At 43.8% G+C, this 9731-nt stretch overlaps 1 protein-coding gene across 15 annotated transcripts in view; it reads left to right on the forward strand.

Annotated features, from left to right (window-relative positions):
• The window catches only part of UNC79 (unc-79 subunit of NALCN channel complex), a 122277-nt gene extending 120286 nt beyond the window's left edge, over positions 1-1991 (forward strand). For all 15 annotated transcript variants that reach the window (XM_075503480.1, XM_075503484.1, XM_075503485.1 and 12 more), the window contains 2 exons: positions 171-212; positions 939-1991. In XM_075503480.1, coding sequence (XP_075359595.1) covers positions 171-212; positions 939-1139 — 243 coding nt within the window. In that variant the 3' untranslated portion in view covers positions 1140-1991. The remainder of the gene's footprint in view (positions 1-170; positions 213-938) is intronic.
• The last annotated feature ends 7740 nt before the right edge of the window (positions 1992-9731 follow it).

Below are 9731 nucleotides of genomic sequence, written 5' to 3' on the forward strand. Positions count from 1 at the left end.
GCCCCAAAACATATGCATAATTTAAAAATAAACACATTTTCAGATTTGTGGTTCAGGCTATGTCCATTTGGACAGCTAAATGCGTTAGATATACCATTCTCTGTCTCCCAGTAACTGGAGCATGTTTACAGTCACTTGTATAATAACAAAATACACCTCTCTTCTTACAGCTCATACCAATGTGGTTGCCAATGATACAGTCAAATCTAAAGGTAAGTTGTTTCTAGTACCTTATCCTTTTATTCTTAGTGTTATACATTTCTGTAAATTCTGGAAATAAGATCACTAGATGTGGTCTCTAAACTCTCTGAAAATAGATCATTGTAGCATATCCAGATGCACTGGATGGCTCAGCACTGAAGGTCTCAGGTGTGAGCATACACAGAGCATCATCAGCTAAGATACTTGTCCAGTAATCAGTGCTGCTCTCCCTTTCCCTTCTGAAACACTTTCCTCTAACCAGGTTTTGTGGCAGGGCCTTTCTTCCCTGTTTACTGAGATTGGTTGTTCCCTGAGCGGTGGTTTTCTTGATGTCTTAGGCTTGAGAGTCCCCTGACAAATCAGGATTGGGACTCTTGACCCGGGAGATGGATTTTGGTTCTATAGCAGATATTGTGGGCCTGCTTGCTTGGGTAAAACTGTGCCAGCTGGCCCTGTTTGTATGAGAGAGCAAGGTGGATCAGTGTGGTTTGCCAGTCAAGAGAATTTTGGTGATGAGAATAAGTTGGAGTTGGTCTCAGTATGGAGTTGTTTCTGTAAGCACGTTGCCTTTCATGGCAACACTACCCTGCAGGATGTGGAAGAAAGAAATGTGACATTGGGGCAGTGGAGGAACTTTCCCTGGCCAACAACCAGTACCTTTCCCTGGCCAACAACCAGTGCTGTATTAATGTTTGTATGAAAGGAGAGAAACTGAGTGGTTTGCATTATTTCAACAGCATTTATCTGCTGGACTCCAGCTACGCCTCCAAGCCATCCAGAGCAATGTCAACCACCACAGCCTAAGGATGTTACCGGGGTCAGGACAAATGAACAATAGCTCATCTGTGCTCCGCAAATGGCTACAGTGTACCCAGTTTAAAATGGCTCAAGTGGAAATTCAGTCGTCAGAAGCTGCATCTCAATTTTATCCTTTATGATTCATGTAATTTGTTCCAAATGTTCATTTTTAGCCTAGCAATAACAGGGTTAGAGCTGTAAAAGACCTTTTGTATAAATCAGTATACAGAGTATATACTTTATCTATACTTTTTAGCCTAGGACAGATTGTGGAAAAGCTTATAATGAGTGAAGCTAAGAGCCTGATCCTGCCAGTCTTTAATTACACTTACTCAGGCTCAACAGGTTCTCAAGTCTGCATTCATGATCATGTATTTGCGGGATTGGACTCAAATCTATCACATTGTACATATCTCTCTGATCATTGAAATATCTTGTTCTTAAATGTTTCTTTACATTATTTTTGAAGCTAAGACAAAAATCACTTTTCTTTAACTTCTATTTTTTTTAAAAATAGAATTGTGGGTATTCACAAACATATGGAAGTACTATGTTGCTATTTTTTGATGATAAAAGAACAGGGTTTTTAGGAACCTTTATAGGAGTTTTTTTGGGGCAGGTTGTCTTTTTTTTTTTTTTTAGATTCACAGCTGGCAATGCAATAAAACCTGTCACTATAAAACAGTGATGTTCTAATGAGGCTTTTTGTCATCATCTTCTGGGAAAACAGCAGCTTGTAAGGAGAGTTATTATAAAGTGCACTTAGAAATTAGGTTGTTAAACTGTGCCAATTCATTTGTCTTTTTCTTCAGTACTGTTTTCCAAAACTGCCAAGTCTGATTTACTATTTTTTGAAATATTGCTTTTACTTCATTGATTCTGTGCTGCTCTTCTTTGTAGGTTTCATAGAAGCCTCTTTAATTTTGTGACTACTGTATTGTATTCTTCTGTCAATACTTGTATACAGTGCAATTAAAAATGGATATCCCAGACCTATTCTTATTGATGTCTACAGAAATTATGCTGCAGACTTCAAGAGGAGCATGAGTGGACCTGAACTTCTGCATAATGATATTTACAAATCACAGCATTTGCATACTATTGTATTAAACATGATGTTTAATAACAGATGGATTTTAATATCATTAAGGGACTCAGCCAAAGCCCATTGTAATCTAAGGAGACTCAATTAATTCAGTGGATTTTACATAAAATCTTGAGAGCACCATGATTTACAGCCTCTTGTAATTAATACTTAAATCTGTGCAATCACAATTGTATTTTCTGTATTTATTCCTGCAATGCACTGATTAGAAGAATAACAAACACACATTTAAGTTGTGTATTAGAATGCTATTAAATTCCTAGTCTTTATTACCACTCTCAGAATCGACATTTTTCCTCCTTGATTGCGTGGAATTGGAAAGGCATACCTGTAAAGAACTGCCTGACTACATTTCAGTTGTTGTGGAGGGTCAATCTTTCCTCAGTGCATTTACCAAAGAAAAAGTGGAAATGTTTGCAGATGTGCCATTAAAGTACCATTATGCTTTAAAAAAACACCCCAAAACCCAAAAAAACAAACCAACCAACCAAACAAAAGACAGTAAAGCATGTGCTAGCTTGCTTAAAAGATGCCCCTCTCTGTGTTTTCAGTGGAGAAGAACTGATTTGGCTTTCCTTCCTTCCCAGATTGTCACATTGATATAGTCTAAGCTTAAACTGAACCAGTCTATCCAAAAGAAAATCTAAGATTCATCATAAGCTGTTTAATTGTAACTAGTTTTGCTTGTATTTGCTTGAGGTGAGTGACTTGCATCTGACTAAGCAGAGTTTTTGAGTTTCTGGAAAAGATTTCTGTCTTGATGTGAAGATTAAGAGATCCACCAGATGCTAATTTCTTAGTATTTCAGGCATTGATTTTTGTCATGCTGAATTGAGATTGCACAGACCTGCATCCATTGATAAGGGAGGGCTTCTTCCAAAATTTTCATTCATTTCATTTCATTTCAGCTTTTGACTGACTATGGGGAAGAAAGACAAAGTGATACAGAAATGATTATACATGTTCCCATCCCTTCCTTTTTCCACTCCCTTGTTACTTACTACTCCACTAATAGTCATTACATAATCACAGAAAGACTGAGGTTGGAAGGGACCTCTGGAGCTCATCTGGTCCAGTCCCCCTGCTCAAGCAGGGCCACCTAGAGCCAGTTGCCCAGGAACATGTCCAAATGGCTTTTGAATATCTCCAAGGACAAAGACTCCACAACCTCTCTGGGCAACCTGTGCAGTGCTCAGTCACCCTCAAAGTAAAAAAGTTTCCTGATGTTGAGACAGATTCCTGAAGGCTGGTCTTTCTAGTAAAGACTGAGGCAAAGAAGGCATTCAGTACTTCAGCCTCTTCCATGTCCTGTGTAACCAGGTCCCCCCATCTTATTCAGCAATGGGCCCACATTTTCCCCAGTCTTCCTCTTGTCACCTATGTACTTACAGAAGCCCTTCTTGTTGTCTTTGACATCCCTTGCCAGGTTCAAAGCCTGCTGGGCTTTAGCTTTCCTAACCTCATTCCTGGATGATTGGACAATGTCTCTGTATTCCTTCCAGGATGCTCATCCTTGCTTCCGTCCTCTGTATGCTTCCTTTTTGTGTTTGAGTTTGGCCAGGAGCTCCTTGTTCATCCACGCAGGTCTCCTGGCTTTTTTGCCTGACTTCCAGCTCATTGGCGTGGACTGCTCTTGAGCTTGGAGGAGGTTATGCTTGAATATTAACCAGCTTTCTTGGGTCCTTCTTTCCTCCAGATCCTTACCCATGGACTCTTCTGAGCAGATCTTTGAAGATACCAAAGTCTGCTCTCCTGAAGTCTAGGGTTGTGAGCTTTCTTTTTACCCTGCTCCCTCCCCTCAGGATCCTGAACTCCACCATCTCATGGTAACTGCAGCCAGGGCTGCCTTTGACCTTCATATCCCCAACAAGCCCCTTGTTGTTGGTCAGTACGAGGTCCAGCAGAGCACCAGTCCTCATTGGCTTCTCTATCACTTGGGTGAGGAAGTTGTCACTGATGTTCTCCAGGAACCTCCTGGATTGCTTATGCCCTGCTGTGTTGTCCCTCCAGTAGATATGGGGGCCGCTGAAGTCCTCCATGAGGACCAGGTCCTGCGAATGTGAGGATGCTCCTGTCTGTCTGTAGAGGGCCTCATCCACTTGTTCTTCCTGGTCAAATGGCCTATAGCAGACATGCACTACCATGTCGCCCTTACCTGTCTTCTCTTTAATCCTTACCCATAAGCTCTCAGTTGGCTCTTCATCTATCCCCAGGCAGAGCTCCATGTACTCCAGCTGCTCTCTCATGGAAAGGACAACCCCCCTCCTTGTCTTCCCAGCCTGTCCTTGCTAACGAGCCTGTATCCCTCCATTGCAACAGTCATGGAAACCATCCCACCACGTCTCTGTGATCCCAACGAGACTGTAGCCCTGCAGCTGCACACAGATCTCTAACTCATCATGCTTATTCCCCATACTGCGTCCATTAATGTACGAGCATGTCAGAGAGGCCCCCCAGCACATTGATTTCCCGGAAAGGGTTTTGGGGATTTCTCCATAATGATGACCTGTAGGCAATTCCTTGCTCACGTGCAAAATGCTGATGGTGATCCCAGTTGAGCCCCATTTTGTTGATTTTGTGACCCCTTCCTGTTACATCACCTCAGGCCCTTTGTTCATCGAACCTGTCTGTCATTCCCCCACAGGGCTGCAGTGCAACACTGACTGTGTGGTAGGCAGTTGTAACTTTGGCCTTCAGGCAAAAAGGAGCTGTGGACTGTGTTTTCCGTGGGACTGACTCCTTCCGTTCCTGGGCTATGTCTTCATGCTTGTGTTTGCAATACAGATGATAACTTTGCTGGGTAACCACATAAATAGGGCCCAGGTTCACTTGTTGTGGGGTCTGGGGCCACCCTAGTGAAATGGAAGTGCTATCGGGCCCCTGAAAGCGGGACATGTAGGAGAGAGAGATTCCTGTATTTTGATCTGCTGTGACCTGGTGAATCTGAAAGACAACTGAAAGGCAACAGAGGGAGGGAATATGAGGCCCTTGGGTGTGAGGTGGGTGAACTCGGATGGCTATAATGGGGATTGTGGAAACTTAAAGGATGAATACAGATGATGTGCAGGGAAGAGCAGAGCATGAGAAACTTTGTCTTTAAAAGTCACTTCTAGAAAGTAGGAGCCATGATCGGGCATCTTACTCAGTGGATAATGAATGTAGGCAACGTGGCACAAGCGCTTTCCCTGCCTAGCAAAATCTCTGCCTCAAAGCATCTAGTATTCAGACCGGCAAAACACACACACAAAAAAGCGAATATAGTGGTGGGTAGTTATTAAGCCAAAAACAGACCTGCTGAATCCAGGTCCGTAACTAAACACTTTAAGACTTTGTGGGAATTTAGATTTGGTTTCAGCTCAGGGTTTAGAGATAAAAGCTGGTCACAGACCCTACTTCTATACCTGAACATAAGGTTTAGTATGCATCTGTCACCAGTTATAACCAATATGGTTCTTATAGAGCTGTTATATGTAGGCAAATGAAGACTGTAAATATGAATTGAGAAGCTGCTTTAGCGTAGAGAATACAGCCTGGAAGAGGGTATGACCGATGATTAGGGATGTGTTGACTAATAATAACAAATAACATGGGGCTTGACCAGATGTGCGCGGTTTAACACCTCGTGAAAATCTCTAAGTGCACTCTAGGCATCTTCAGAAGTACAGATATCTGCATTAAATTTTTTTAAAAGCACTGTAAAATATATCTTCATGGTGCCTGAGGTCAATATACAACTCAAGTGAGCCATTCACATTATCTCTCTGAAATAGCCCAGAGCAGCAATTCTTTGTATTCTGTAGAAAGATTAGGAAGTAAACAACATTTGATGGTCCCTGAAAATGCTACCAAATAGCAGAGGCCGATCTTCCTGCTCTGCCACGTTCCCAGCCTGGCTGTGTCTCTGGGGATGTGTCACCAGGAGCAGAATCCATCCTCTGTCTGATCATACAGAGCTGCTGTTCAGGAACAGCGTTTCGTCATCTGTTGCGATAAGCTGCTTAAATCAATGCCTGTTACCAGGCCTGACCTAGTAAAAGAATCAATTTTCTCTGTGCTGAACTGTGAAATTTTCAACAACACGGGGCACTTGGGATGAAGCGACGGTTAAAACCCCACACCGGCCGTGGTGCGTCGTGCCGCTGAATTACGTAACTCGGTGTCCTGAAAGCGAGGTTAACGTCTACGCTGGGCACCTCAGAGTGCTTTCCTGCTGCCTGTTGAGAAAGCTGCTGTCGGAGCTACGCGCAGGACCACACAAACAACAGGCTTTTGCAGCATGTCAGTTACTATCTACATACGTGCCTTATCTTATACGTAACATTTCTGTGGCATCTCATTAGAGCCGCGGCAGGGTCAAAGGCCCTACAAACACACAGTCGGTTTTCTGGCTCTGTTTTTCATGCTATGACAGGACTTGATGTGCTCTAGGACTGACGAATGTTCTGGGCCCGAAGATCTCTCTGAACTCTGGCCGGCACAACCTCCTTTCAAGCTGGATGAAGATTACCAGAGCCCAGGGCTGTTTAGTCTTTGCTCGCGTGTTCTGGAAAAGAGCTCTGCAGCAAAGGTTCCCATGCTGTTCCCCCAGCTGCACACTGCTCTGGGAGAGTTTCATCCACAGTTTTTCTTGTTGCATCTTAATGTGACTCTTCAGCAGGGCCAAAGTCTATACTCTTTCCGTCAGATCTGAATCTTGATTGCACGAGGGCCGTCTAGTCAACAATGTGGGTCTCCATCTTAGCAGTCCGCCGAAAATCAGGCAGAGGCAACAGCATTACAGTTGGCTTAAAGCTGGCACGCCGTTTGTTTGGCTTGATGCAAATTTGAAAGGAAGGGCTCTGCATTTGTCTGTTGATTTATAACTCTGAATTACTCCATTCACTTCTGCCTCTCCCTGCTGAGCACAATTTCAGCTGGAGGCTGAGCATCAAGGGATGGCAGTGAGAATAGCAAGTGGAGGGGAAGGTGCCCTGATGCCTCTCCAGCTGCAAACGGATCAGGCAGAGAGCCTGAATCCACCCCTGGCATCAGCCCCCGGTGCTTGCTGCTGGGCAGCCAGGGGCCACCACTGGAAACGCCTTGGGTCAGATAAGAGAAGGCCACGTGAGGAGGAGGCTTGTCCAGCCTGGTGAGCTGCTGTGGTGCCTAAATCCTGCAGCTGGCAACCGGGGGGCTTTCAGCTATCGCTGTGTGCGGTCTGCGTATCGTAACTTGTGTGCAAGGAGCAGGAGGTTGTGAAGAGCTGGCAGTGCTTGGGAAGGGTGGCTGGTTTCTCATTCATAGTTATGAAGCATTAACATGGAAAAGCAGAACTCACGACTTAATCACTGGAAGTCTACATCATGCATTACTTTCCAGTATTTTGCTGGATCTGATAGGTACCACAGGGCTGCCAGCCGACTGGCGAGCAGCCTTCTCTGCACCGCCCCAGGTAACCTACTCTGACACTGCATTTAACCAGCTCCCCGTCAAACCTGACAAGCCGTGACTGTGAGCTGGGAGGCTCTACGTTTGATAGACACAATGTAATGCTAGGTCAATTTTCTCGATGTACAAGTCAGGAGCTGGGCAACAAAACTGTTAGGGCTGTTTTACTATTTTAAATCCTTTCAGAAAGGTACAACAGCATGCCTGTGAAGTTTTACACACAGAATAAAAATTTTATAGGTCAGCCTTTCTTTAGGCAGGTTAGCTTTTCTGGCAGCTCCATGGCTTTCATGTGAAGTCAATTTGATTGCAGTGAAGTTCTTTACAAAAGCTTTTCTAAACCTGTGAATCCTTGCCATGCAGAAAAGTGTCAGGAAAACAGAATATAAAGGACCGTCATTAAAACAAATAAATAATTCATTAAAACTGTTACCCATTTTGCACTACTGAGGAAATCCTGTGTACACAGTGTTGATTAGTGAGATCCAAAGCAAGTACAAGCTGCTAGACATGTACTGACATCTACAGAGGCACAATTTATGCCTGTTAAGGATCAAACCCCATATTTTGTAGCTCAGAAGGAACAAGGATTAATACTGTGAAGCAATTGAGCATCACAGCAATATGCGTTTCTGGTGCTAGTTGATTCCAGGGAGGTGTCCGATTAAACTGCTAAACTGATGCAGCCATGGTTTGATCTTCTTCCTACAGATACGTTTATTCAACACCAGGTTTTGCCATCATTGCACAATCAAACCAACAGTGGAGGTTTTCTTCTTTGTCATGGGGAGGTGGTGGCGCATTTGTTCTCCTGCGTTCATCTTGCCTCTTCAGTTTGCTCTGATCACACACACCTCAGAGCTCAGCATCTTCCTAAACCATCTTAGTGCTCCAGTGGCTGCAGCTCTCCTTTTGCTCAGGAGATCCTATTAACTGTACCTGACCAAAGCATTTTTCTGCCTTCCAATAACATCTAAAATACTGCTGGTGTTTCCCTCCCAGTGCTCGCCACCCTGAAGACACCGAGCTGGTTCAAATATCAGATGCTCATCTGCTCTAAGTGTGTGTCACTTAATAACAATAGCCCAGATATCTTTCCAAGCTTTCCTAGGAAGAGTGTGAGAGGGCCAGATAGATCATTTTACCAACTGATATTCTTAAGCCAGCTTTCAAATTTAAAACTATTTCTTTCCTTCTCCTTGCACCAGACACCCATATCTCAGTCCCAACAACATCTATGCCTGGATCCCAATCAGAACTTTCTCAGCCCAACTCTAATGATTATTTAAGATCCATTGAGAGTTGTCAGGGTGATGAAAGCCATACAACCCAGGATGAATATATGCTTCTCACCCCAAGGATTTTATGAAACTTAAATCTATGCATCCTCAGACTTTGCAGACAAAAACTTCCACATTGCGACTGCCTTCTTTGGAACCTTTTCAGCAGCAATATTTATCTATGTTTCATTGTAACTACTTTAATATTTTTTAACATTTCTGTCAAAAATGAATTGGAGCTGATTCACCTAATGTGTACTAATTTGCAAATTAATTCTATTAACTGAATTAGGCTTAACTGATCTGCATTGTCCAATTATTCATCTGACTCACCCATCCACATACAGGAGAAGTAGCCTCAGTGGGTTATTGTTCTGTTCCTTTTGAATCACAAAACAGCTGCTAGTTTTCCCCAACTGTGAGGCTGAGATCAAACATTAGGGCTGCCGAAGATGCTTTGCGTCAAATGAGGGCATTACAAGTAGGGAATTTAATAATGTTGCCTCAAGTATCACAAAGCGGAGCAGAATGACATGGCCGGGAAGTTAAATCTACAGCAGCGTTTTAAGGCTCTGCTTGGTCCCAGCTTGAGAGTATTTTCCTGTGTACTGTGGCATCTCTCCTGGTGAGTGTGTGCTAGTTAGGATGTGTAAAGGAGAGGGGGACAAATAACCGGTCCCCCTTATGGCCTCCATTGATGGACCAACCGCAAGCGTGACATAATGCTACTCCCTTGTCACTCAGCAAAGGAAGAGGGGGTTTGGTGAGGCTTTGGTCTCCCTTACCTCTTTGTGAATGCACAGAGCATGGCCTGTAGAGACTTGAAGACCCAAGAAGGAGCTTGCCCTGTTCCTGGCCTGTTCCAGGTCAGAGTGGGAGAGGTCGCCGTTACATGCTTTGGGATGTGCAGGTAGATCTGT

The sequence above is a fragment of the Mycteria americana genome, chromosome 5 (assembly GCF_035582795.1).
Source record: "Mycteria americana isolate JAX WOST 10 ecotype Jacksonville Zoo and Gardens chromosome 5, USCA_MyAme_1.0, whole genome shotgun sequence".
Lineage (NCBI taxonomy): Eukaryota > Metazoa > Chordata > Aves > Ciconiiformes > Ciconiidae > Mycteria > Mycteria americana.